The sequence below is a fragment of the Parastagonospora nodorum genome, assembly GCF_000146915.1.
Source record: "Parastagonospora nodorum SN15 chromosome Unknown scaffold_18, whole genome shotgun sequence".
In the NCBI taxonomy this organism is placed as follows: Eukaryota; Fungi; Ascomycota; class Dothideomycetes; order Pleosporales; family Phaeosphaeriaceae; genus Parastagonospora; species Parastagonospora nodorum.
The window spans coordinates 362,871-389,381 of record NW_001884566.1 but is presented as its reverse complement, the minus strand read 5'-3'; the positions used below and the strand labels follow the sequence as shown (position 1 = coordinate 389,381).

General features: G+C 51.2%; 14 protein-coding genes across 14 annotated transcripts; 4 read left to right on the top strand and 10 right to left on the bottom strand.

Moving 5' to 3' along the window:
* Positions 1–1,735: 1,735 nt before the first annotated feature.
* On the top strand, positions 1,736–2,988 carry SNOG_11028 (hypothetical protein; the record flags this gene model as incomplete). Its single annotated transcript, XM_001801228.1, has 2 exons — positions 1,736–1,805; positions 1,859–2,988. 2 exons carry the CDS (start codon positions 1,736–1,738, stop codon positions 2,986–2,988), a joined length of 1,200 nt encoding a protein of 399 aa, XP_001801280.1.
* A 117-nt stretch (positions 2,989–3,105) lies between these two features.
* On the bottom strand, positions 3,106–4,440 carry SNOG_11027 (hypothetical protein; the record flags this gene model as incomplete). The annotated part of the gene is made up of 2 exons (XM_001801227.1): positions 3,106–3,434; positions 3,525–4,440. 2 exons carry the CDS (start codon positions 4,438–4,440, stop codon positions 3,106–3,108), a joined length of 1,245 nt encoding a protein of 414 aa, XP_001801279.1.
* Positions 4,441–4,538: 98 nt separating this feature from the next.
* On the bottom strand, positions 4,539–5,408 carry SNOG_11026 (hypothetical protein; the record flags this gene model as incomplete). Its single annotated transcript, XM_001801226.1, has 4 exons — positions 4,539–4,577; positions 4,651–4,860; positions 4,971–5,070; positions 5,317–5,408. The coding sequence occupies 4 exons, from the start codon at positions 5,406–5,408 to the stop codon at positions 4,539–4,541; spliced, it is 441 nt and encodes a 146-aa protein (XP_001801278.1).
* Positions 5,409–5,581: 173 nt separating this feature from the next.
* Positions 5,582–5,870, bottom strand: SNOG_11025 (hypothetical protein; the record flags this gene model as incomplete). Its single annotated transcript, XM_001801225.1, has 3 exons — positions 5,582–5,610; positions 5,676–5,726; positions 5,780–5,870. The coding sequence occupies 3 exons, from the start codon at positions 5,868–5,870 to the stop codon at positions 5,582–5,584; spliced, it is 171 nt and encodes a 56-aa protein (XP_001801277.1).
* Positions 5,871–6,801: 931 nt separating this feature from the next.
* SNOG_11024 (hypothetical protein) lies at positions 6,802–7,642 on the bottom strand (the record flags this gene model as incomplete). The annotated part of the gene is made up of 2 exons (XM_001801224.1): positions 6,802–7,304; positions 7,411–7,642. The coding sequence occupies 2 exons, from the start codon at positions 7,640–7,642 to the stop codon at positions 6,802–6,804; spliced, it is 735 nt and encodes a 244-aa protein (XP_001801276.1).
* A 327-nt stretch (positions 7,643–7,969) lies between these two features.
* On the bottom strand, positions 7,970–9,977 carry SNOG_11023 (hypothetical protein; the record flags this gene model as incomplete). The annotated part of the gene is made up of 4 exons (XM_001801223.1): positions 7,970–8,223; positions 8,276–9,176; positions 9,223–9,839; positions 9,863–9,977. 4 exons carry the CDS (start codon positions 9,975–9,977, stop codon positions 7,970–7,972), a joined length of 1,887 nt encoding a protein of 628 aa, XP_001801275.1.
* Positions 9,978–10,542: 565 nt separating this feature from the next.
* On the top strand, positions 10,543–10,767 carry SNOG_11022 (hypothetical protein; the record flags this gene model as incomplete). The annotated part of the gene is made up of 2 exons (XM_001801222.1): positions 10,543–10,658; positions 10,698–10,767. The coding sequence occupies 2 exons, from the start codon at positions 10,543–10,545 to the stop codon at positions 10,765–10,767; spliced, it is 186 nt and encodes a 61-aa protein (XP_001801274.1).
* A 66-nt stretch (positions 10,768–10,833) lies between these two features.
* Positions 10,834–13,450, bottom strand: SNOG_11021 (hypothetical protein; the record flags this gene model as incomplete). Its single annotated transcript, XM_001801221.1, has 10 exons — positions 10,834–10,890; positions 10,943–11,730; positions 11,785–11,896; positions 11,944–11,990; positions 12,104–12,724; positions 12,771–12,855; positions 12,904–12,952; positions 13,000–13,021; positions 13,083–13,125; positions 13,184–13,450. The coding sequence occupies 10 exons, from the start codon at positions 13,448–13,450 to the stop codon at positions 10,834–10,836; spliced, it is 2,091 nt and encodes a 696-aa protein (XP_001801273.1).
* Positions 13,451–13,623: 173 nt separating this feature from the next.
* On the bottom strand, positions 13,624–17,275 carry SNOG_11020 (hypothetical protein; the record flags this gene model as incomplete). The annotated part of the gene is made up of 2 exons (XM_001801220.1): positions 13,624–14,476; positions 14,530–17,275. The coding sequence occupies 2 exons, from the start codon at positions 17,273–17,275 to the stop codon at positions 13,926–13,928; spliced, it is 3,297 nt and encodes a 1,098-aa protein (XP_001801272.1). The 3' UTR covers positions 13,624–13,925.
* Positions 17,276–17,828: 553 nt separating this feature from the next.
* On the top strand, positions 17,829–18,458 carry SNOG_11019 (hypothetical protein). The gene is made up of 2 exons (XM_001801219.1): positions 17,829–18,023; positions 18,105–18,458. The coding sequence occupies exon 2, from the start codon at positions 18,135–18,137 to the stop codon at positions 18,351–18,353; it is 219 nt and encodes a 72-aa protein (XP_001801271.1). The 5' UTR covers positions 17,829–18,023; positions 18,105–18,134; the 3' UTR covers positions 18,354–18,458.
* Positions 18,450–19,324, bottom strand: SNOG_11018 (hypothetical protein; the record flags this gene model as incomplete). The annotated part of the gene is made up of 3 exons (XM_001801218.1): positions 18,450–18,806; positions 18,857–19,225; positions 19,274–19,324. 3 exons carry the CDS (start codon positions 19,322–19,324, stop codon positions 18,450–18,452), a joined length of 777 nt encoding a protein of 258 aa, XP_001801270.1.
* Positions 19,325–19,749: 425 nt separating this feature from the next.
* On the bottom strand, positions 19,750–20,188 carry SNOG_11017 (hypothetical protein; the record flags this gene model as incomplete). The annotated part of the gene is made up of 2 exons (XM_001801217.1): positions 19,750–19,912; positions 19,953–20,188. The coding sequence occupies 2 exons, from the start codon at positions 20,186–20,188 to the stop codon at positions 19,750–19,752; spliced, it is 399 nt and encodes a 132-aa protein (XP_001801269.1).
* Positions 20,189–22,756: 2,568 nt separating this feature from the next.
* Positions 22,757–23,511, top strand: SNOG_11016 (hypothetical protein). The gene is made up of 2 exons (XM_001801216.1): positions 22,757–23,135; positions 23,285–23,511. Exons 1-2 carry the CDS (start codon positions 22,771–22,773, stop codon positions 23,466–23,468), a joined length of 549 nt encoding a protein of 182 aa, XP_001801268.1. The 5' UTR covers positions 22,757–22,770; the 3' UTR covers positions 23,469–23,511.
* A 513-nt stretch (positions 23,512–24,024) lies between these two features.
* On the bottom strand, positions 24,025–26,395 carry SNOG_11015 (hypothetical protein; the record flags this gene model as incomplete). Its single annotated transcript, XM_001801215.1, has 5 exons — positions 24,025–24,942; positions 25,060–25,727; positions 25,777–25,900; positions 26,070–26,175; positions 26,370–26,395. 5 exons carry the CDS (start codon positions 26,393–26,395, stop codon positions 24,025–24,027), a joined length of 1,842 nt encoding a protein of 613 aa, XP_001801267.1.
* Positions 26,396–26,511: the final 116 nt, after the last annotated feature.

Below are 26,511 nucleotides of genomic sequence, written 5' to 3'. Positions count from 1 at the left end.
GGGCAAGACGTAATTTGAGCTATGAAGTGACCTCTACTTAACTCCTTAATAAATCGTATCCGAAAGTTGCAAGAATAGGCCTAACTGAGTTGCACTCTGGTAGTGCTGTTTGGACACAGCGCGCACGAATCATTGCAGCACTCACTTTAACGCTATCTAGGCCCTCCCGGGTCGATGGTAAACCGGATATACGTCTCCGACTTCCTCGACCTGAACCTCACCTTCTTCAAGCTTCCTTACCCACCTGAATTCACCCTTCTTCGGATCCATAACACACACAACATGCGTCCAGTAACCGCAAGTCGGCGCTTCCATCATCCACTCCTCAGCTGACCCAGCGGTACACCTTTGGCACACGACCTTCTTTCCCTGAAATTGCACCTTTGCATCTCACATCACTTCTCCTACTTGTCCGCTAGACAGCGTTTGCGATCTATACTATTCTTATTGATATCATTCATGGTCATGCTCAAACGCCCTTTGCCGGTGTGCGTAAAGTGTGCGAATTGATCCTCGTATGACACGTCGTGGTTTGTAACGGTGATGAGTATTGAGCTGCTTAATCTTTTGGCGGTTCCGCGATCTTTTTCGAGGACGATGGTTTCATTGGAAGTGCAGAAGATGATATACGCTGCTGAGGATTGGATAGAAGGGAGTAGTGTGGAGATGTCAGCCTTGCTGTAACGTGTTCTTGCCTCGACCTCTGAGGTTTAGTACTCGCCGTTTTCCTGGGCGGGTGTAGTGCGTGGAATGATGAAGTTTCGCATGATCGAAGCTTTGCTTGGCTGGAAGCCTAGTACGGCTACAAGCTGCTGAAAATGATACTTTTGTGGTAGTGTCTTCAGTTGATAGATGCACCGAGGCCACCTCTTACACATGTCAGTACCCCGACGAAACCTACGTAGCTCACCGTTCTCGCAATGACAGGCCCACCAGGACTTGCTACATGCTCAAACTGGACGAGGAGATTTCGAAGCAGAGGCGTTTCACAGTCCAGTGGTCTGAAGTGCATTAATTTTGCCCGACTCCGACTGCTGGACTGAACACGTACGCCGCCGCTCGTACATCCCATGAACAAGTCCAGAAAAACGTTGTATGCGATGATAATGTACTTAGGGACCATCGAAACTCCACTGTTACCCTAAATTTCCTGTCTGTTCTTTGCTGTATACTCTGTGCCGCAGGCCCCGTATCACCAAATGTTAAGCAATTAGGCAGAGGTACACAGTCAGAAGGTTGTCAAAGACACGTCTGAGCAGCTGGAACCTGACGAAGTGTTCGTCAACAACTCTGCCACAACGCATGGCAGGTTCAAGCGAGAGATCGATATGGTAGACGGGAGGCGGGCCGCAAGTTTTCAGTGTTGAGGCAATATAAGCGACAAGGATGAAAAAGTACAAAAGACTGTCAGACCTTACGATTTGATACATCGTGCATCGAGCAGCGGGATCCGAAATACCACATCTCATTCGTCAATATCAACACTTGTGTGAATCGTAGTGTGGAGGAGAGCCAGCGTTAGTTCGCTTTCATGTCGGCTACATACCCCAGATCACGCTAAACCTCATTCAAAGCTCTCCCCATCATCCTCGGTATCACCAGCACGTTTCCCCGCGGGAGTCCTTAGCCGGCGACTCGATCTCACGACACCACCATGCCGACGTCGAATATATCAATGTCAGACTCTCTGATTGCCCCTTCATATGTACCAGATTGAAGTCCCAGCACATCCATCATGGCTTCAAAACACCAAGACCCTCCTCTCAAGGGCATCCGCGTCCTGGAATTCGCCGGCCTGGCACCTGGTATGTTCCTTCACCTCCACCTGACGTGTTCAATGTCTAATTCGCGTCTCCAGGGCCCTTCGCAGGCCTCCTCCTCGCCGACTACGGCGCCTCCGTCCTGCGCCTCGACCGCGCAACCACAACCCCCCACCCAACATCCGACCAACTCACGCGCCGCAAAACCTCCATATGTGTGGACTTAAAATCGCCCTCAGGCCTCGCGCTCATCAAGAAACTTATTCCCACCGTCGACGTCCTGATCGATCCGTTCCGACCCGGCGTCCTCGAGAAGTCTGGGCTGGATCCGGAGAACGTGCTGCGCAAGATCAATCCGCGCTTGATTGTGGCGCGCATGACGGGATTTAGGAGGGATGGAAAGTACAAGGATATGGCGGGGCATGATATCAATTACATCGCTGTGAGCGGCGTGTTGAGTTTGTTTGGGAGGAAGGGCGAGAAGCCGTATCCACCCGGAAATCTTGTGGGGGATTTTGCGGGTGGAGGCGCGATGTGTTTCCTCGGCATCTTACTGGCGCTGTTTGCGCGCGAAAAGACAGGTTTTGGACAAGTTGTGGAAGCGAACATGGTGGATGGCAGCGCGGTCTTGGCCACGATGCCGAGATTGGGGCTCAAGACGGAGGTGTGGAGGCGCGAGAGGGGGACAAATATGTTGGATGGTGGAGCACCATTTTACGACACATACGAGACGAAAGATGGGAAATATATGGCTGTCGGAGCCATTGAGCCACAGTTCTACGCTGCCTTGTTGAAGGGACTGCAAGTCAAGCCCTCAGATCTCCCAGGCGACAGAGACAATCGCGCAGACTGGCCGAAGCTCAAGGAGTGGTTTGCGCAGAAATTCAAGACGAAGACGAGGGATGAGTGGGAGGCTATTTTCGATGGCACGGATGCTTGCTGCACGCCTGTGCTTACGCATGACGATTTGGAGAAGCAGGGACATGATCAACGGCCAGCGGTCACGCTCAAGAGCACGCCGGCTTACGCAGTGCATCAGGGCGAAGAGGGGAGGAGTGCTGCTGTAGGACAAGGGAAGGGACATGAAGGCAGCGGATGGAGCGAGAAGGGATTATTTCCGGGTAAAGGCGGGGAAGAGACATTGAAGGAGTGGTTGGGATGGAGTAAGGGCAAGCAATATGGAGAAGAAAAGGGTGGTTTGGTGTGGGTGGACGGGGCGAAATTATGATCATGCGAAGTATAACCAAGGAAGTCGGATTGAACTTTGTAGCATGTGGATAACATGGAATTCGTGAGGCACACTAAACACAAATCTGCTGAGATACGAAACCCCCTCCTCGTCTCTTTACACAATACTCGTGTCTTTCTTCCGAGTTTTGCTGCCCTCCACATCGCTGGCTTGGGGAGTGACGTTGGAAGCCTCATCTTCATCTGAGTCCCTCACACCTGTGCTGGTACCAGTATCTTCTCCCGGTGCTTGTGCACGTATTTTGCGGCGTGTCAGGACGTTCCAGCGACGTCGCAAGCCTTCCTGTAACGATATCCACGGCTTCGTCTTCTGGTGGTCGCTTTCTTTCGGGTCCGTATCACTTGTCTCCATAGCATCATCCTTCTTCGGCTCCGTTTGGCTGTGTCGTCGCCCGAAGTGGCCAGTCCAGCGAAGATACAGGAAGCCTAGTAATATACCTGTTGGTATCCAAGTTGCGAATCCTACTAGGGCTTTGGCAGTTAGTATCATGCCCACATAGTGTTATAGGGACGCACCTATATATCCGCCAATGTACTTGAATTCGAATGCTTGTGATTGTGCTTGCGGCAGACTTGAAGGGGTTTCGATTATCTTCTGGTGTTGCAGAATTTCTCGCACGGGAAGTGCGAAGAGACTCGTCATGAAGCTCAGAGGAGTGAATATGACGGTGACGATGGCAAATGCGAGGGCGGCGAGGCCGACGAGCATGTTGTTCTGTGTGTCTTCAATGTTGGCGTAGGTGCGTTGAAGGTTGAGAAAAGAGTCGATGGCCTTTTCCGCACGATCTGCGTCTTTGTGTATTTTGCTAATTCGATTGGTGTACTGGTCCAGAGTTTGCCGTGCTTGTACCACTTCTTTCCATGCCCTAATGTCCCAGAGATCCAACGGTGAATTCTCCGCTGCATCCCGCGCTGCCTTTGTGTCTGCGAGGAACTTGTCCATGACATCCTTCTGCTGATTGAGGACTGATTGAATCATGTCGAGCTCGCAGTGAACATCCGAGATTTGATGAATGAATTCAAGCTCCTTCGTTTTCTGTTCCTTGGTCTTGAGTTTAGTTCGATCTGCCTCTAGATAGTTGTGAACAGCTGACAATGTCGATGTCAATGCAGCCTCAAACATGTCCAGAGGCGGTTTGAACATTTTCCCTTCCAATTGACTATCCCTGCCAAATATCTTGACGGACGCAGCAAGCAAGACGCCGATTTGGGCATTGATTGATATATCAGATATGAGGGATCCATGATCGGTAACAGTATGTTCGTCGAGAAGTTTAGTGATCTCTGAAAATGCGCTCAACAATACATCGTCCATCCTCCAGAGCCAGATCTGCGGTACCATCAGAATCGGGCAGTCGGTAATGTCGCCACCGAAAGTTCTGAGGTATTCTTTTGAGACGATTTGGTCCTTATTCCGAGCCTCCAATGACATTTTATCTAAGCTTGGATAATAGCTTTCGTCCAGTGTCTGCTCAAGACATATGCCAACCTCTTCATCGAAAGCCCCGCCAATGTATCGCGGTAAGGGCCTTAGACATCCATGCACACGTCTTTCGCGGAAAACTCTCCCTATTGTGTCTAAGACAAGACACGGAAACTGCAAATTAATCACAGAAACCCGCATGTATGAAAATGCACTTACCACGATAACAGTCGTTTCTTCATAGTCTTTGCGAAATCCAGATGATCGAACAACAGAGCTGTCGTAAATGATGTCCTGATAGCTCAGGAGTGGGTTACTGGGGACGATAGTGGGGGTGAGAAAACTAGAGGACATGAAGCGCGTAAATGCATATTCAGAATAGTTGAATTCTTTCTCATTGCGCTTTTCATCAATCTTCCTTGCCACAGCCTGAAGTTTTTTAGTGGATTGAAACGATACTAGGTTCTCTATACTAACCAGAAGAGTAGAAATCTTTTTCTTGTCAGCAGACTGACAGCGGTTCGTTAATAAAGACCTACGGAAGTGATTGGAACATGAATCCACATTGTGGGGTATTGTTCGATCTCACCAGCGTGCTCCAATCCAATAATGCTGTTGTCCAAACTGATGCTAATCGCACTGGTGTTGTGTGCACATAGTCCATCCCAAAAAAAAGTCGAGGATATATGTAAACTTTTACGATATACCCCGTAGTCTTGCCAGCACCTGATAAGGTTGTTTCGTCTGAGAGCCGCACCTATCTGTATGACTATATCGTGTGGACAGTAGCTTTCGATGATTTTTGGCGAGACCTTTGCTGGAGTTTGAAGACTGAGATCGGCACCCTTTGAAACAAGTAACTCAATGCAATCTAGTATGCCGTACCGAGTAGCGATACTGAGAGGAGCTTGTCCCTCATTGTCCACCTCGTTCAGCTTTGAGTCGCCGTGCGGGATCTTATCGAGTAAGAGTTGCATTATTGCACATATAGCGGCAGACAGCCTCGGAATTTGAAGCGACAATAGGCTTTGGCGCCGCCGGTGTATTTCCGTTATGCAATCGCCAATGCATAGTTTGGAAGTTCCCAAGGGGTCAGCACGGTATTGACTGCACAGCTCCTCTAGAGACTGTATCGCTTCTTCAGTACACTTCATCCGCTCCGCAGTTTCTTCAAGGCGTCTGGCTTTCTCTAGTGCAAGATATCAGTGTTTGAGCATTCGCAAGATGATGAGTGATGTACATACGGTTTTGTTTCCAAGCTTCTTCAGGTGCCAGCTTCGCATCGAGTGCTGCACCTAGCACAAGCATTTAGTTTTTGAGCATCTTGAACGACGAGTGTACTACTTACTTGCATCCTCGTCCTCGTAGTCTGACTCTACTGTAGGCTTCTGCTTGTCTGATCCTGTTAAAGGTCTCCTCCTGTCTTTCCTATGTTCCATCATGAGTAAGAGCGAAAATTCGCAGAATCTCTACTCATCAAAAACTAGAAGTGAGCGTTGAGCGTAATACCCCCGCCAAAACTTACAAGCCGGGCAGCTCATATACCATGAAACAGGACGACAAGCACGAGTGCGGCACCGTTCTCAAGCCCGTGTTACACCGGGGAACTTTGTTGGCCGAGGAAGCCACACACCACTCATGCCGTAACGGTGCCAAACCAGGCAGGAGCCTCGCACATTGTTGTACCCCAGGTGCATGCGTCCCGACAAGAAACCAATCTTCGGCTTGCACATCGCTGCACCACAGATAGGAAGCCAATTGTTGGTGGGCAACACGGTAGATATATGGCATGTGGAGATTGTTGCGTCTCATGTCCAACTTCACAATAGGCTCTGCCTTTCAACCACTAGCATTTAGCAGCCTGTCCAACCACCCAACAAGCCTATTCATGTGAACCACAATAAGCTTTGCCTAACTATAACACAGGCTCTGCGTACAAACCACGCACCATGCGCTTCTTGTGATAACCACAGCATATGTTCTTCTGCGTACGAACCACATGTTACGCTCCGCCTGTGGGCAACACAATGAGGTTCACTGACGAATCGTACGACAAGCTCTGCCTGTGAACCACCCAACAAGCTCTGTCTGTGAACTGCTCAACAAGCTCTGTCTGTGAACTGCTCAACAAGCTCTGTCTGTTAATCACGTGATAAGCTAAGCTCATGCATCTGATCTTGACACCCATATCGCCCTCCCATAAATCCACAAGACGGGGCCAGTTATGACACCTTCAAAGTCCGCCACCAAGCCCATTTCACCGAAGTTTACTGGGCAGCACCAACATTCACCAACACAACGCACCCCACGAGTGAGTAGCTCTTGCATGAATCCGACCCAAATCCATTTAATCATACACCTACACCACATCTACCGCCCCCTCTTCGCCTCCTTCTTCGACTTGCCACCCTTCTTGCTGCTATTCCTCAACTTCTTCTTCTCCTCGTTCGCCTGGATACGGGCCCGACTCTTGCGCCACGCCGCCCACCTATCTCCCGGCACAAACTCATCAAACTTGACACCGGCCCTCTCGGCACTCCGCCCAATCTGCCAATTTTGCTCGCGGAACGCATAGCCCTTGCCCATGGTTAGAATCCTGCCGCTCTTATCCCGCGGCGAAGTGGTGTCTGGTGTGGTAGTCGCGAGTAATTGGTCGCCCGATTCCACGGTCCGTTCGACAGCCACCATGTTTAATCGGCGTTGCCGCGGCGCGGTGAGGGGGTAGGGGAGCGAGTGGTGTTTTTCCAGCGCGACGCCGATGAATTGGCGATCGGGATGTCTGTTCGGGTCTTTGTAGTATCGTACATATCCACTCTCCGTAGCGAAGATGCAGTGGTCTCGTCCGAATTTGCAGTTCTCGCCGGGGAACCAGGCTGTGCCGCGTTGGCGGAATATTATGTTGCCGGGGATTACATATTCGCCTGGAGTGGTGGTGTTAGATGTGGTGTGTATGTATATTGGGGAAGGGTGTATGTGTACCTCCACTTTTCTTCGCTCCTAATCGCTTTCCTGGACCGTCTTTGGCGCCGTTGGCTCGTCCTTGGGACTGATGCGAGGCGTATCGTACGAAGGGGAGGATTGTGGTTGCGAAGGGTGCGGTGGTGCCATTGGCGGCGCGGAGGGCTTCGAGGACAGATTTCGAGGGTGCGATGATCTTGGATGACGCTGATATTGATGCGCGCACTGGCGCTAATATTCGTGGGAGCAGCATGGCGGTTGTGGTGTCGTGTGGTGTCGTGGTCGACTTCATGAGACTTTTCGAAGTTCGGACGGCATTCTCCGCTTTTGTCACTAGCGTCATCTCTCCGCAGTACACATGTGCATCTTGAGCGTGATATCAAAGATGTGCATATCATCTGAGGCACGATTCCATGTTTGATACAGCTTGTAATTAACAGGCAGTTACAACTAGAACAAACGCTCAAACAATCTCTAGCAACCTACATCCCAGCCTAAAACACCCTCACTAGAATGCCAGAGCCAGTACAAATGTCTATCATACCATCATCTTCACCCTCCCATCCACAACCACCTCAAATTACTGCACCTGGTTCACAATCTCCTGCGCCTTTGATAAGCTCTCCACCATCTGCTGACAGTCCTTCCTCCTCCTGACAGTGTACTCCGACTCCTTGAGCAGCTCGTCCAGCTCGTCAGTCTTGTACATATTGGTCAGAAGTTCGCCTTGCATGTTCTCCTTGGTCCAGGTAACGAGGTTCAACATGATAGCCTTGGGGACCATGTCGATCATTGTTCGGCGGACGATGTTGAAGTATGATGTGATGAGCAGTTCTAAGGCCATGTTAGTGACTGTTGTGGTAAATTCAAAAGGACATTAACTTACTAATAACCTCAACTTCTTGCACTTCCTTCTCTGAGAGTGTACCAGAAGCCTTGAGCGTCGATGGCGGTGGCTCCATAGCTGCCATCTTCTTCTTGTTCTTACTCGCAAAGAACGAGCCGAAGAAACCACCACCGTCGTTAGGGTCCAATGATGGTGATATCGATCGCGGGGGTACAGAAGGTGGCATTGGCTTGCCAGTCTTCGGATCCACTTGTGTCGGCTTGCTAGAGTTGTGGCGCTCGTGTATAATTGCCATAGCACGCGATCCGTTGATGAAGTCAGGGTGACCGGTGTTGATGTAGCACGACTCCATAGCAACAAGGTCCTTTACGAGCTTGTTGGTCGGGTCCATGGCCTTCTTGAAGAAACCAACCACGACGGCGTGCAGCTTCTCCTTGAGTGCGGGATACCGTCTGAAAGAGTTCTTGCCGAGGAGTTGACCGAGGATGCGGATCAACTCATCATACACCAAGCTTACACACTTGATGCTGGGGTCCTCCAGGCGTTTGATCTGCTGCTTGACGATGAGTTCGAATGCAGTGGTTCCGACAAAGAGTGCGGGCGATGATCCGGAAGAGTTGTAAAGAACAGTTCGGATGTCGACGTCCTTGACTTGATCGAATGGATCTACGGCCTTGACACCGTTCGCGTAAAGCTCATGGTAGACGAAGGAGATACGCGCACCACCTGAGAGCTCTGTTGCGGAAAGCTCTTGGTTGTTGCCCTCCAGAACGCCCCGGTACTCGTTGGTGAACTCGGTGATCATGTTAAGAACAATGTTAGAGCTGTTGCCGAGCATGGAGTTGCCGAGTGACGCGAGTTCTGCTTGGTACTTCTGTAGCGAGGAGGCGATGCGCGCTTTGATGTCGGGTAGTGTTTGTTTGATGTGCATCATGAGAATCTAGAAACGTTAGCTGGTGTTCCGACGCAACCCGTACAAAACGTACCAAGTTCAGCTTGCGCGCAAGGTAGGGTGTACCGCAGTAGGCAGCTTTGTTGCGGTATGCCTTGTGGTTCTCAAAGAATTGCTTCTCGTGCTCGAGCGCATAGGAGATGGCCTTCTTGTTCTCAATATCCCTCTGTCCTCGGTTCACGACTGGTACGTATCCCAACCGCAGTGGAATGATGCGACCAGCGAGAATGTCAACAACATCTGTTCCCTGGTCCATCAAGTCGACCTTGGTCAAGACACCAATCGTCCGTTGACCTTCTGGGTCGACCTCTCGTGCCAGTTGCAGACCGTCCGAGTTGGCCAAATCGGTGTTCGCTGCTGTGACTGCCAATATGATAGCGTTGGATTTGCTGATCTGCTTCAGCACCATCTCGCGGATCTGCCTCTCAATATCCCTAGGCTGATCTCCAACAGGCACCTTTGTCAAACCAGGCAAGTCGACCAGAGTGAGCGTCAGGACATTGGGCGAGTATATCCGCAGGTTGATGGGCGCCGGCGAGATACCCGCATTGCGACCAGTCTTTGCATCTGTCTCTCGTACAATCTCGTCCCTTATCTTGTTGAAGTCGAAGAACTTCTGGCCGGGAATGTGCAGGAACTCGCCCCATTCGTCTGCGTTGTTCTGGGCGTCCGACGACTTGATTTCTTCGGAGACGCCATTCGATTGTGGTGCTGCGGCGCGGTTGATGAGTTGGAGAATGAGCGGTCTCCGCGTGACGATGCCAGTTCCTCGAGGAAGACTGGACGCATGTTTGTTAGCGGTGGTCGCAAACCAAATGACCAGGCAGCCGCAAGCACTCACAAGTCTCGTCCAACAATATTCTCAAGCACTGAACTCTTTCCACTGGACTGCGATCCTACGACGGCGATTTGGGGCAAATCTATGGGGTTTTGGACCTAACTTGGGCATCAGTTTGCGACCTTGACAACTAGCGGTGACGTGTTTGCCATGTGAAATCGTCGAGGGGAAGTAACGTACTCCTACTGTGGTGAAGACATCCTGGAGCTTGTTGACCAGCGTAATAAGCCCTGGGTCGTTCACGTTGATCCTGTATACCGCATTAGCTCTCCGCGCTGCGAGGGGCTGCCTTGGGCATGTGCCTACGCATTTGGGTTTGTCGCCATGACAGGCGAGACTAAAGTTGAGGTTGTTAGTAGATGTGTTGGGTGGTGACAGCGGCAGTCAGGAGTGTCAAAGTGTTATTTGAATCGTAGAAGGCGAAAGTGTTTGGGGGACTGGGGTTCGTTGCGCGGGTGTTGCGTAGCTGCTGCAGGTGCGACTTGGGTATCAAGCTTGGACCAGGGGCGCGCCACAATGGCTGTGTACTCGAAGCTTGCAAACGGCGAATACGCTCACGCAACTTCGGCGGGCTGTCTTACTTCAGGAATAGCAGCGCAGTACTTGTTCGAAGTAGCGAGGCACCTCTCCATGTGAAGACTGCGCTTTCAGAGTGGCAAAAAGACCAACAGCGCTCATGACGCTCGACTGCGGTCACAGGACGCGAACAAGCGTCGTCAGCGAATCCAGGCATCAACATAAAATTCTTGGTACAATTCACTATCTATCATCAAGATATACGGTATGAGCACGCTATGCAAACGACATCTACTCGTCAATCACCGACGCAAACTTCTCCGTCATCTTCTGGAGCAGCTCCTCGTACTGGGACATATGTTAGCATAGTTCTTCAAGGTGGCTTGCGTGATAGACTGACCTTCTTGGTGACTGCCTCCTCGCCTTCGCTAGGCAATTCAAACTTCATGCTACGGAGCGAGGCCTGGATCTCGGATGTTGAGTCGCGAATCTTGGGCCAACTGTGTCCCTGGGAGATGGCCTTTTGTGCCTCGTCGTGGAACGCCATCATGTTCTTCATCATCCACTCAGTCTTCCACAGTGGGCAGAACTGATCGTAGTCTGAGTAACCGTTCTGTTGCAGGAAGTCCTCCTTCAATAGAGTTGCGACATCGAGTGTGATCTTGTCCGAGTCACCCAAGGCGGATTTACCGACAAGCTGCACGACCTGGTCGAGATCGTCCGAAGTGGTGAGCAGCTCCTTGATGCGGTCGCGCAGACGGGGGAAGTCGGGGTTGTTCTTGGCGTAGTACTTGTCGAGCGGGCCAGTGTACTTGCTGTAACTAATAGATGTGTTGACTGACGGGAAATGCTTTCGCTGAGCGAGCTTCTTGTCGAGACCCCAAAAGACCTGGACAATGTTGAGAGTACTGGTCGTGACGGGATCCGAAAAGTCACCACCCGGAGGGCTGACAGCACCGACAATGGAGACACTGCCGTAACGCTCAGGGCTACCGAGCGCCTCCACGCGACCGGCACGCTCGTAGAAAGAGGCAAGCTTAGCACCAAGGTAAGCAGGGAAACCTTGGTCAGCAGGCATCTCTCCGAGACGTCCAGAAATTTCACGAAGCGCCTCGGCCCATCGCGAGGAAGAGTCTGCCATCATGGCGACGTCCTTACCCTGATCGCGGAAATATTCAGCCACAGTGACTGTACGAAGTCAGTGTATGTCTCACATGCGGGCTCATACAATTATTTACGTACTACCAGTGTAGATGGAGGCTTCTCGGGCAGCCACAGGCATGTTGGATGTGTTGGCGATGAGCGTGGTACGCTTCATGATAGGCTCCTTCTTGCCATTGACCTCAATCGTGAGCTGTACTTGTCAGTGTCTGATCTGTACTCGTGGATATATTCTCCTACCTCTGGGAAGTCCATCAGGACTTCAGCCATCTCGTTTCCTCGCTCACCTGAACATCATCAGCTTTTTCGATTCCATCTGAAGCGTCACTTCGTTCATGAGGCACCCCAGGAACATTATTCTACAGGCAGTCCATCTGAAAAATCACGGAAGTCTACTCACCACAGCCAACGTAGACGATGATGTCACTGTTGGAGAACTTGGACAGCGATTGCGAAATAACAGTCTTTCCGCATCCAAAAGCACCAGGAATGCACACCGTTCCACCCTGAACACTGGGGAACAAGGAGTCGAGCACACGTTGTCCGACAATCAGCGGGCGGTCAGACGAGAGCTTCTCGGTCGAAGGACGAGGCACTCGCACAGGCCAGCGGTGCATCATGCTGTACTCAGTCTTGGTGCCGTTGAAGTCGAGCTCCAAAATCTTCTCATCGACTGTGTAGCTGCCCTTCTCGGCGATGCGGGTGATGGTGCCCTTGGCGCGGGGCGGGAGCAAGATCTTGTGCTCGCTGAGCAGGCTGTTCTCAAAGACGGTGCCGAAGACGTCGCCGCCGGTGATATGATCGCCGACCTTGAGCTTGCCGGGGGTGAAGTCCCACTTCTTCTTGCGGTCGAGAGCGGGCAGGTCGATACCGCGGGGAATGTAGATGCTGTTGGCGTCGTCGGCAATACCCTTGAGCGGGCGCTGGATACCGTCGTAGATGGTCTCCATGAGACCCGGGCCGAGCTCGACGGACAAGGGCTGTCCAGACTTGATGACAGGGTCACCGACAGTCACACCAGCTGTACTGCGTTAGTGCTGATATCGCATTGGGGTTGTGTGGCGTACCGGTCTCCTCGTAGACCTGGATGGTGGCTTTGTCGGCATCGATTCGAATGACTTCTCCGACGAGGTTCTCGTGGCCAACACGGACCTGGCGCTATCAGCATCTCGTCTGCGAAAGTCCTTGCAAGTCACCTACAAGCTCGTACATGGCAACACCGATCATGTTCTCAGCCACGATGACGGGACTGTAGCGGTCAGTAGGCGAGTTGCACGTTGCGATGAGTGGACATACCCGGAGACGGAAAAGACCTTTCCTGCACGTTGTTAGCTGCTATCCATACTGGTGCGACACATCATCTCGAGAACTAGACGTACCATGCTCCTCTTCCTCCACCTTCTGCTCCTTCTTCTGTGTCTTCTACGCCCCGCCATTAGCTGTGTACGCTACAAGGATCTCTGCCAACGGCGAAGCTTACAGGAGGCATCTTTGCTACTTCTTCCGTTCTATCTTCGTCTTCGCTGTCTTCCTGGAGTGTGATTCGGGGCGGGGGCAGCTGCGGCGGCTGTTCTCGTTGGGGCGACGGCAGCGGGCTCGCAGGCAGCGGGACGCGGAACGGCTCGACGTTGGCCTCGAGGATGGGGACGACTTGATCGACGGACGCAGATAGGGCGTCAATGTTCTTCTTCTGGATAAGGTCGAGAAGAGATGGGCGTGTCTTGAGGCGTGGTCGAATTCCGAGCATTCAAGCTTGAGGTTGAAGATGAGCCGTGCTTGCGATCGAGTCCCCACACCACCTGCAAGCTAACGCCAACAAGTTCAGGAGCTTGGACCACACGTCGTCATTTGACATTCGTAGCACCATGTCCAGAGTGTCAGGCCGCTGATGAACTTCGTATCTCGGGAACCGTTTTTCATGAGATCAATGTTCGTGCATTTCTTTCTCGTCGCTGGTCACAACAGGCAATCTTGCCCCATCCCAACTTGGCACATTATAGACATAAGTTGCTCCCTAACGACTACGACGTAGAATGAATTGTGCATGAACACAACCACAAAAGACACGACGACCGCAAAGCACGACACACAATCAAACTGCCACCGCCTTTTGTCTACTACCCCATGCATGCATCCGCTCCCATCTACCTGTATCCTTGATTCATATGCCGAAGCAACCATTCGTTTATCATTGCCTTGATAGCCTTCAGCCCCATCTAACCTCACAATTTCTCCGAAACCTCCATAAACTCTTCCAAGTTCTTCACCGGCCTGATCCCCGCGCTCACCTGCATGTTCGCCTTGAACGCGTGAATGTCCTTGATAATGACCGGGTGCGACGCATCAGACACGCTCTTCGCATCCGCGCTATCACCAAGAATGGCTGGCTCAGCGGGTAGACCAGTGTCTGCGACGCCTAATGCCGCCTTTGTCTCGTCAAGCACCTTGCTGGCGACATCTGGCGTAATCTTCAACGCCTCGAGGAAGTAGCTGGAGAATGTGTCGGGGAGGGACTCTGCGGTTGGTGCATTGTTGACGACAGCTTGCAGGTCTTCGGCCTTGTGCTCGATCTTGTGCTCGGTGAGGATGACTTGGACGGCTGCGAGGGCCGATTTCTTCTTCTCGTCCAGAGTGGGCTCTTTGGGCTTGGACTGTGCTTGGAGATGCACAGAGAGCTTGGAGCGCTTGGATGACGAGGGCGAGATGTATTGTGCGTAAAAGTCGACCATGTCCTTCTTCGTGATCTTGTCAAGATTTTCAGCATCAGTGTCGGCTGCGGAGATATTAGCACAGTGTTTCCAAAGGCACTTGATGGGAACCACAAACCTAGCAAAAAGTCATACGCATCACTGTAGATGTGATTCCAGAACCTCATGTCCTCTTGAGACAGATTCTTTAGCTTTGTCAAACGCTTCGTAATCATCGCTCGCTTGTGATCCTCAAAGTCTGACTCGCTCATCTCTTGAAGAGCCTTCTCGAACGTGTTGAGGAAGTTCTCGATTCGGCCCTCGAGATATCGGCAGTCCTTCTCACTCTGGATGAGGATCCTGTAACCGGCCCAGGTATCTGCAAAGCTCTGACCAGAGAACACGACATATCCAAGCTGCTCGATTGTGCGCAGCTGGTTGAAGCACGGCTCGTCCGTCATCTGGGTGAGAAGCATGAGCTTTGCGCGGGTGTTGTTTTCTCGGTCGTCGCCAGCATACAAGCTGTACTCAATGCAGTGATTGACGTTCGCTGGATCCTTCAGCTGCTTCTCATAGATAAAGTTGCAGCCCGTCGGCCACATGAGATTGCGACGGATAGGAATCTGGTTTGCAGCAAGCTTCTTCGGCCGGAGTGTTCGTTCCACGAGATCGGTGAACTTCAATGCTTCTTCTTTGTAAAGGTTTCCGTGGGCGAGAACCTCGATCAGACCCTGCGCTAGGATCTGGGGGTAGAACTGTCGCACGTCCTCAGCCGTCACACTATCCAGCTCCTTCGCGAGATCTTCGTTCATCCAGCTCTTCTCGTTCTTGAAAGCACGAGAATAGGTGCCGACTTGGTGGAAAGGCTGTCCATAGTCCCAATTGCGCAAAGATCGCGTTATGCGCTCACGGATTATGTCAAAGCGGTCTTGTTTGATTTCAAGGTCGCGTAGTGAAGTCAGAACCTTCTCTAGCAGCACATGCAGCTTATCATTATAACCACTGACGGTGACTGAGATGCCATTGGCATGGTTGGTAAAGTCATACACTAGTCCGGAGATGTCGGCATCGTACGAGTATTCAACCAAAGCATCCGTGACAAGCTCGCGATACAGCGTGGACATGAGCGCAACGCGAGGCGTGACATTTGTGATTGGCGTGCGGAGGTAGATGTGGACGTTGGCTTTTGGAACCCAGAACTGATCGTCCTTCTTCCACCATATCCGTACATTGTCGTCGTGCCTGATCAGCTTTGGTTCCTTTGACGGCTGTGTGATTTCTTTCTTCTCGACGTCCAACCTACTTGGAATGAACTCGTTCTTGTGAGGGAAGTGTAGTTCGGCTGAGCGCTCTTTGCTCTCGAAAGCTGCCTTGATCTCGGCGAGGAAATCTTCTGAAAGCTTCTCGACCTTGTGCTCTGTGCCGTACCACTTCTCTTTCCTATCCCAGCCTCCTGGGAAATCCTGGCTGACTATAGTCATCCTGAAGTTATCGGGCCGCAGATAAGACAAGGCCTCGTTGATGCGTTGAGAATCAAACTTCCGAATGACTGCCGGTCCGCTCAGAAGCATCTTGCGATCATAAGGCTTTTGCATGATGCCGGCCAGAGAGCTTGCTGTACGGCTGGGCGGACTCTTCTGCTTAAAACGGAACTCGACCTCGCTGATTCGCATTTGCTCGTCAACTATCCACTTTTGTGGCTCCTTCTCGCGCATCATACCAATGTACTGGAAGACAATCTTGGCGACCTCTTTGTAGTTCTTCAGCCCTTCTTCGGTGAGTTTGACGCTGATGCTGAACAAACCGGAACCAGGGCAAAGCGTGGAACCACCAGCACCAAGACCGTTCGCCCATCCCTTGGCCTTGATGTGCGCCAGAATACTGCCGGGACCCTCGTGGCCTATTAGATGGCTCAGATATCTGGACGGTTGCGACTCGTAGAGATCCTCCTCGTCACGGTAGGCGAACTGAATTTCCAGAGACCTCGACTCCAGCACAGGCTTGGCAAATGTTTGGGTCAAGAGCTCGTTTTCGGTGTACACGGGGATGTCCCAACTTCTCCTGCTTAGGTCCTTGTTAGGTACCTTTTTAAATATCTCCTCAACCCACTCTTCTAGCGTGTCCAGGCTCTCGCGGCCCAGGACCACAAGCTTCATCCGGTTTGCGGAGTAGTTTGTGGAGTGGAACTTGATAAACTCGTCTCTGATCTTCACGCCGCGCGCAATCGGGTCGTCGTGTAGGGTCTTCCAGCTTCCTGTCGAGAAGTGGCAGTATGGATGGTTCGGGTTGGCTAGAGCCTTGTTGAGCTGATGGAGCCGCCATTGGTCGCTCTGGAGGTTCTTCTTGTTCTCTGAGTCAACAGCCTTGATCTCGCGATCTAGAGTGTCCTCGAGAAAGAGTGGGGCGATGAAGAACTGCCCAAAGCGATCGAGAGCTCCCCACAGGGGCGAGTTGTCCTTCTCCTTGGATGCAGACAAGTTCACGGTCGAGGCGCTTGGTGTAGCTGCCTTGCTATTCGACGGCGACGAGGACGGGTACGATAGCTCGAAGTAGTAGTTGGTCGATGTGGAGGCGGTGAAGGCGTTTGAGTGGCCGCCGTGTGTCGTCAAGTATTTGTTGTATGCGTTCTCTTCCGGGTACTTTTCGGTTCCCATGAACAGCAGGTGCTCAACGGCATGCGCAATGCCCGGCATATCGTCGGCATCGTTGAAGCTTCCCACGTTCACGTCCAGTGCAGCGCTAGCCTTGTCTGTGCCCGCCTCATGTATCAGCAGGACCTCGAGCTGATTCTGCAGTGTGATGACCCTGTATGACCTGTCGTCAAGCTGTGGCCGCTCTAGATCCTCGATGCGCGCCGCAGCGCTCCTTGCCAGCTCTTCCCCCATAATGCTTGTTTGTGTCGCAAAGTTTCGGCGGATATTGCGGTATGTTGGTGTAATGGGCGGAGCCTGGCGGGCTGTATGCTGATGTATGCGGCGGGTTTGCGGGGAGCTAGTGGCGGAGGGAAGAGGCGCTGAGCAATGCAATGACGCTGCCGTGTAGCAGGCAATTAACCGGGCAGCCGGTGAAAGCGAAATATGTGTTCGACGCAATTGTGCGAGCGGGTACTGTCGTGCGATTCTCATCTACAACAGCACTAGTGGTCTAGCTATGTAGTACCTGGCTGTCAATCACGTCAAACCCCAACCAGCAAGCTGCAGGCCCAATCAGCAACCACTACAGTTGCGATACCGCAGTGCAGGAAAGAGCGGTGAGAAACAGGAAGGTGCAGCGGAGAGCTCTCGAGTACATGCGCCTAATAAGGCTGTGGTTGACGATAGGCCATGAAGTTCGAATCTCGGAGGACCCGCCACCCCGGATCGATATGCGCCTAGCGAGCTTCCATGACCCCGTCGCAAGGCTGCGTGCACGCTCCTCCGCCACTTTTTGCGCTTTCAGTCCAACATGGTACCGAAGGCATTCCAGGCCGGTTATGCAAACACTACGGCCTTCCGCAAGGTGGTCAAGGCGACCATATATGTTAAGAAGAAGGAGGGCATAACAGACGACGATTTCATTCATTTCTGTAATACCAAGCACGCTCAGAGCGCTGTTCCAATTCTCTAGGGCCATGGCGTCATCAGCTACAGCTTGGTATGCCTCCATCCACGGCATACCACTTTGCATCTATGGATCCATTCCATGCGCCGCGTTCGGTGGCTGATCAAATCAAAGCAGACATACCACCTCGAACGCGACAGGAAGATGATCCAGGACATCATGCATGGCAAAGCACAGCTCTTGGACTATGATGCAATTTGCACCTTTGTCTTCCCACACTACCTGGCACTCGCAAAGTTTCTCTACGATAAAGAGGGAGCGGCGTTGAGCGGCGACCACGGGAACTTCATGGACGGCAGCCAGACGAAGATGAAGGTCGGTGACAAATACGTGCTGATCGAGGATGGGCAGAGCGTGCAGTGACTGCGCGTAGCAGAAAATACGACGCCGCCGTCGCTGGGTATCATTAAAATACGTAAACCTGTAGAACGTGATCGGAGCAGACGTGCATAGATCTTTTTACTTTCGACCCCTGCCTCTACCTCGTCCGGCAGAGCCGCGACCTTTTGGACAGTCGGATTTCATGTGCCCTTTCTGGCCACACTGGAAGCATTCTGGTTGATCTCTCGGTTGTCCGGACAGCGATGTCAAGCCACGAATGTTCACTTCCCCGTTTTGGTCTCTGCGCGGTTTCCCCGGTGAATCGTAATTGTGTGTCGGTTGTGCATCGCGCGGCTTGCGGTGCTCGGCGGCAACCTCACGTCTTGTTTCGCGTATGAGCGCAGCTGTTGGGTCGTCGCTGTCGTAATCCTCGTCTTCTGATGACGAAGAGATCTCTCCCTCAGACTGCTCTGCCTTCTCAAAGGCGATCGGCTTCTATACAAGGTCAGTATGTGCTAGGTCGAAGAGCACAAGGCGAAACCTACATCTTTCCGCTTTATGCCTCCACCATATTTCTTCCTTATAGGCTGTACTTCTTCCTCGTCCTCATCTGACTCGTCTGCCGCATCAATCTCCGCGAACCCTGCATGTTGGACCTGCAGTGACTCTTGGCGCTTGCCAGCCAGAGGGTCTGTGAAGCTTAGCACCCATTTGGTCTCACCCGAGTGTTGTGCGGCTTTGTCCAATGCTTCTTGTCGCTTCTTCTCCTCCAGGTCTATCGCGGATTGTATAATCTCTTGATCAGGTGTGCCAGGAGCGGAGCGTCCGTTGGAGAGGCGTGCCCTCTTTGATGGTGGACCATTGGGGGTTTTAGGCGAAGAGGCTGTCGCTTTGTGGGCAGAGCGTTGCATGAACTGTTCTACGTGAGCCAGTGTTATGCGACAGTGAATGCACAAACTTACCTTCATCGTCATCAATCGACTCGACATAGTTTTCGGCGTGTTTGACGCCATGGTTGCGAGTTTCTTCCTGTTGTTCCGGTGTGGGCGATGAGTGAAATTGCTGTTGTTGTATTGCAGCTTCCGTCGCGAAGTGGGACGCGTATCACCGTGACTTCAACTTTTTGGAAGAGTGCATATGGCTCGTGCGCCCTTAGCGCCAGCCTTATCGATTACCCCAGGAATAGTCCCTCACCATAGAAACTTTTGCCCGAAACATGACAACATTGAACATCACAGAAAGAAGCGGGAGATGATGCACGTAATTGCCAATGTATAATAACTTCATATCTCGAATATCAGGAACCATGATCACTCCCTACAAGAGTAACATACACAACTAGATTCGGCAGGAGCCCGTTTCCATCATTGTGAATCTTTTGTTCGATGAGCAAGATCTGAATGTCTTTATTGCTCCATCTCAGAGTGGATCCACATGGCTATCCTGGAAGCTGCTCCCATTCTTCTTCCACTTCGGCTGTCAGTCTGCTCTTGACTCGATGCTTTGTCGGCATGGGGAAGCTGTCCGTGGCTGTCATGTGGTCGTGGATCGGTAGGAAAGTCGTCTTGGCGTCAAGCCAATGCACGACTGACTCAGCTTGGCTGATTTAGTTTTGGTGTGCTTGCTCTGGAGAAGAGTGACATTTTGAGTTGTTGGTAGGCATCAACGGCCGCCTGTCGGGATGCGGCTTGCGCATCTAAAGATGTTTGCGAATGCGATTGGCGTTCAGGCAGTGACAGTTGCCACGATGATATTGTAGAGGCTCGGCCTGGGGTCAAGAAGGGGTGCGATGAAGGTTGAGTCGCAATCGACGTCATAGTTGCTGACGAAGAAGTAGAAGTTTGCGAAGCAGACGAGCGTGTGGATCGAGAAGACATGATTATTGAACTGGAAGATCTCGCGAATCTCTGTGAGATATACTTTGTCTGGAGTAATTTGTCAAAGATGCGAAACAGATCATAAGCGCAGCATTGGCATGGAACACCTTCTCAAACCACGTGGAGCGAGCGTTCCACCGCCATTCAACATCACAAATTATTGCATACGCACGAGATAAGGATCTCGGACCCGAGCTGCGTTGTCATGCAACTGCCCGCACCAGTGTAAACAGCGTGGCAAGCAAGACGTTGTGGACAGACCTTGCCGAATAGGAGCCAGCCTGATGAACAGGCGGCTGCCTCGTATCAGCAAATCATAAATCATACGAGGAGGCGTTCTCGCACTTTTGACAAATCGTCGGCATTCCAAGACTTCTGGAACTGTGTTTGGACACATAGGCGAAGATGGTCGGGGACTAACGGGCGCTTGGTGGTTAGTATTCCAAATATCCCAAAATGGGATATGCGCTAACCATTTGCGTCGCTTTCTCGAAACATGTAAAGCGGCACATGGTGACAACGCTCGCGTGCACTTGCAGATGAATGTCAAATAGATGCATGGCTGGCAGACAATAAGGCAAGATCTTCGGATCCCTATTTATCTCAAAATCATACCAACACAAAGCTTACATACTAAGTATGGGTAATCCTTCCTGTACGGCTGCAGCCACTCTACTCCTACACAACACTGCAAGAGCCTATCGAATGTTTGATCTCTGTCAGATGATGCACCTCGTCAGCCTTCACGATTCCAGATCCGCGCCAACACAGTGACCCACTTCACTACAATGTCCGCTAGCTTAAACCTCTATCGTATGACACTCACAGTAGAATGTCGTCAGCCGCCTGTTTCGCAAATCGATCGAGCCGTATGCGTTCATTCTAAATGCCGTAAAGCTCTTTTTGATGGATATGCTCTGCGGCCTCGTTGGCGAGCCAGCTAAGTCTTCACGACTGCATAGCTAATTAGGCGATCTTGAGTTCCACAACAGAACAGTAAACTACCATTTCGCTAAATATGGCTATATTTAGCTGACCTCCAATACTTAAGCGACATGCAGTGTTCAATTCACACCGGAAAGTATTTGAGTTGAGTGAACGTTTCCAGGGCGTGCAGCTAGCTGTCAAGTCAGGCCACCAAGCCACGTTTGCTGGGATGTACTCGCGGCTAGTCATGACGCGCTACATAGTCGTAGTCTTATTAAAATCGCTATTGAATGTCTTTGGTCATCATTGAATCCACAGACACATAGAGTCACAAGTGACCTACAGCCTGGTCTGGACCGCGACATATAGGCTGTGAAATACACAGGGTGCATATCAGCTCTGCTGCTGAAGATACATATCAATCGAGCGGGAACGTCGTGATGTCTAGTGCACGCGTACTGAAGTATTCTAGCACCCCGTTATATTTCTTGGGGGGTAGTCGTCGACCAGAAGCAGAAAGGACGCAGAAAGCCAACCACGCTCGCTGAAATAATGGAGGCTTCTATTGCATGCCAATGAGCACTTTAATTGGCTTACCAGCCTTGTGTGCTATCAAGTTTACACCAAAGCCCCCCCACTAGGAGAGCCGTTGGTGCTAAGCAAAGTATCGCACCGGCCCCATCCGATTAGCGTACAGTGTCGAGTACATCTTCACTACGAACTCTCCTGGTACAACGGCTATGTTCATGACCTCTTTCTCCAGAATATTCAGTTATGAAGTAGAGCCATCTTACTATTCCTGTCGCTGTCATTCTACCCCTCTGCAGTGTCTATGCCGTCCAGCGGATGCGCCCAGACAATGACCCCTCATATCAACCATGGTTCCAACGGCCACACTTCCCCACAGCAGAACATCTCCCACCAATGCGACATCCACAATCTGTGCCGGCTCGTGCCGGAGACCGTTGAACAACGTCTCTCTTATTGCCCATCATTGCTGTCTTTGTCTTCCAGCGCGGGTCTTGCGTCAGGTACGACTACTTCGCATCAAATGAGGAGCCGAGATTCTTTGTTGGTATGAAAACCGTACATCATGCTAACCAGACTCTGAGGCTCTCAACAGCTTTGGCGTGTGCATTTGTGCCAGACGGTTTAAAGATGTTTTATCGCATGTGCTGGCAGGCTTCACTTTGAACATATACACAATTAGCTTCAACATGCATCATCATTCGCCGAGCTGGTATATTCTCTCATCGGAGGCCACGGCACACATACGACTGGACGCGCTCGCGCCCGCCATTGTCTTCACGATTATCGCTTTCTGCATGGTGTTGTTCAGGTGGTTTAGCCGGCTTGTATGCAGGCCTGGCTATATTGGACTGGAGGACTATCTGATTTCAATCGCCGTTGTAAGTACTACTCACAATTAATGAACTACAAAACTGACCATCATAAGCTATTGTCGATATGCATCACGGGCATCATCGGTGGGGGGGGAAGTCCCCCCCAGCACATTCAACGCACCTATCCTGACCATTCAACAGAGTTCTTGCTCGACAGCCAACACAGCAACAAAGGCGACCGCAAAGCCTCCACCCTCGCAATAATGCTCAAAGTACTTCCTCCGCCCCTAATTCCCACATGCATGCAACTAAATGTCAAAAGCTCGTCTTCACACAATCTCTCCTCTACCACCTCTCCATCGCCCTCGTAAAAACCGCCTTCACACTCCAATACCTGCGCCTCTTCTCTCTGATCCGCCCCATCACAATCTGCTGCTACATCCTATTCGGCTGCATTATCGGCGCCGCCGCCTGGGGCATTTTCGGCGTGATATTCCTTTGCAAGCCCATCCACACATACTGGAACCTGCGCGTGAACGGCACATGCATGGACGCCGAGACGCACTTCTTCTCCACAAGCGTGATCGGCATAGTACTCGACTGGGCGATCTGGATTCTCCCGATTCCCGTCGTCGGACGTTTGAAATTGCCGCGCCGCCAGAAGTGGGGTCTGATGTGTGTGTTTGGACTTGGGGGGATGGTGTGTGTGGTTAGTGTGTTGCGGTTAGTGCTGGTGTGGTGTTATGCGCATGAGGGGAGGGTTACTAGTACGTCTTCTCCGCCCCAAACTTGTTTTTTAATCACATTATGCTGAATGGAGACACAGAATCCGGTACGTTCGCATTGATATGGTCCACGCTCGAACTCAACGTCGCCATCATCTGCGCATCGCTGCTCGTCATGAAGCCACTTTTCGCGCGCTACGTACCGGCGATGGTGTCGGATCAGCCGGTGTCTGCGAGGGAGGATGCAAGGTTGTGGAGGGCGATGACGGGGCTGGCGCAGCTTGATGCCGCGGAGGATGGGAAGAAAGATGTGGAGTATGAGGGTTGTGGGAGGAGGGATACGGTTGTTGAGTCAGATATTAGGCAGGCGGGGTTGTTGATGATACCGCGTAGGGCTTGGGATCCGAAGAGGGGGTTGAGGGTGAAGAGGAGGTCGTCGTTGTTTTGATGACTTAGCATATGCGATTTCCGATTATGAATAACGTTTTGGGCACACTACATCGTACAAATTGACGTCTGCTGTTTGCGCATCAAATATCCAACACTCGATTCATGTACTCTAGTCCTTGTGTATTGATTTACAACACACCCCATAATTTAGGATGCATCATGGCGTGTCGCTGCTTGCATGCTCGAGTCAGACGAATTTGAATCGAATGGTCCAGTGGTGTGATGAACGCTCATCACATGTGGGAGTAAAGATATGTGCAGCTACCCATATACAAAAATTACCTTTTTAGTATGTTTGAAGTGCATGTGCACTTTCCGTCGTAGTTGGTCATCTGTAGCAAAGTGCCGCCGAAGCGGACGCCTGATACATTCGTTCGGGTGGCGGATCCTGCTAGATGATGGTGACGGTCTCTTCAGGTTGGTCTGCTGGACAACATTTTGAAGATATGTTCATGATGAGACCGATGCGTTTGTAGGCAGTAGCAGTCGCGTCGCGTTGTAGCAACAGGATTACCAAAGCCCAGTGCTTGCCGTCCACCGCCTTATGTGTCCTAGAGAGGAATTCTTTAGACAAGATAAAACCAACAATGATGCCTTGGTGCTCCCGAAAAATATGACTTGAGCTATCGAGAAGGTGTGTCAAGTCGTAGGGTGGATCGTCCATATATGCGCATATGTTTGATTCTTCTCCGAATTCTTTCAGACCATGCGTTAATTGTGCAGCTCCTAGCGTACGACCTCTTAGGATTAGGGAACTGGTCAGAATTTGGCCATAAGGGTTTGCCGTTGCTAGTTTGGACTTGCTTGCCAGAAACGTACATTGTGGATCGTATGAGCGCTGATCCCAGTTCCAGAATACACGTCCTTTACACGTAATCCACGAAAAACTAGGTCCGTCCAAATCACGCATGGACCTTTTTAGGGACTCCCATGGAGCTCCACAAGTGTACCAAGCAAGCTGAAGGGCGATGTCTCTTTCCCAAAGCCCTGCAATATACTGACCAGGTCTCCAATGCTCGACATATCTGGCAATACCAGACAAGGCTGGAAGTGTGTCCCTCGATCTTGTTATTTTAAGTTTGCTGTACTGCAAAAGCACTGTTATCCATGCATGGCCAAACTCATATCCTTCCACCGTGGCAGTCTTCGCGGGATCGAGTTGCGCGAATTCCGAAAGAAGAAAAATAGGGGGTTCACCACACTCGTTGTCGGTGCCGCATTCGCACCAGGTACTGGCCCGACAGCACCACATAAATTCGTCTGGGAGGAAGTGGACAATGCGATGTGCCAATTCCCTTTCTTGCATTGCCTATGATACGTCAATAGGTTAGCCAAGGAAAGCAGCAAACATGTACCGTCTGTATCGAGTGAGGTGTTATCAGACGAGTGGATCTGATCACAAAAGCCATGAGAAAGGACTTCTTACCCAAGCACGTTTCCACAAAGGCTGACTTATCACAGAACGGGTCCCGGTGCTATCATGGGTCACAGTACGCCGAACCGATATACAAGCAGTTGTTCCCAGCAGCTGGTTCGGGGGGATGACAAAGGGAGGCTCTCGTATCTCCAACATGCCAGACGCGCAATCCGGAGCTCCAGTGGCTGCTAAAACGAGCCATGCATTCGAATATATGTCTGCCATCTTAGATGACTCTAGCGCCCAGTCGTGCTCGTCGTCCTGGATAATACATAAAGAGTCGATCCAGAGATATTGTATTCCCAAAGCTTGCGTCATCCTGATGGAGTCCTGCAACGTTCTAGGCAGTTCGGTGACGGGGATACGCCCTTTGCGCACCCCCACATTGTTTTTCAGGGTCTTTGACTGCTCAGAGCTACCCCAGCAATATGAAAGTGCGACATAATGTACCTGTTTGGTGAGTGACACCAGTCGAATGTGTTCGTTCGTGCTTGATTCTAGCATGATCAATCGGTTTGGCACGAAATCGCGCGTGGTGGTAACGTGAGTCAGACAGTCAGTATGCGTAGAATCACATTCTTGAATCCATCCCTTGAGCTTCGTAATACCTGCTGGTGATACTGGACTAGAAACCACGGCGTAAGGTTGATCTACGAGATCTAGAGGATTTTTGAGTCCTGTGAAGGCTTCAGACCATGAGGATTGTGTTCGAGATTTTTGACATACCAGTGAAGCGTAATTGAACGGTCTCAATTCTGCGATATTCGTCCTTATCGTCGTCCCAATCTTCGTCCCCGCCCTTGTTTTTTTTAAAACAGTACAGATCCAGCGTGAGAAGTCCTGGTGATGACTGAAATATGCTTGTAATACGAGTTTTGCTAGAAGGGAAATCCTGGGAGAAGTGCTTCCAAATCATACGGGCCAGCATACATAAAGGGCAAAACATATCTGGTGACACGACTTCACGAAGATGAAGACAAGATTTGACAAGCGCCCCGCCCCTTTCGTCTTCAACGAACACCTCTCGGCAATCCTCGCATGACTGATCCAGCAGGAAAATCATGTGTGGGTCGACTCGAACTTCCGGATGCTTTGATGAGTCGAGCGGTATGAGTATACTTCTTCCTGTGTTGAGGTCAGCTGTTTGTACAGAAAGACATGTGATTCAAACCGTAATATACCATGTTCTAGGTATTGGTGCCGCCGACTGAATCACATTGCAGGCTGGTCGTGTCCTAGAAGCGACTTGGGAGAACTTTTGGACGGCTGATCACTGAAAACCTTCTGTATGCTTACCGGACTGAGTAGCTTTTGCATACCTATCTATGTCGCTATCGTTATCCATGATCTATAGCTAAACCTCTGTTCGTCTTGTTATTGATGTTGTTTAGTTCCCTAACATAGCCGCGTGATAGCAGGAGCCATGGTGAGCAAGCTGCAGACTATGTACTCAAGATTTAA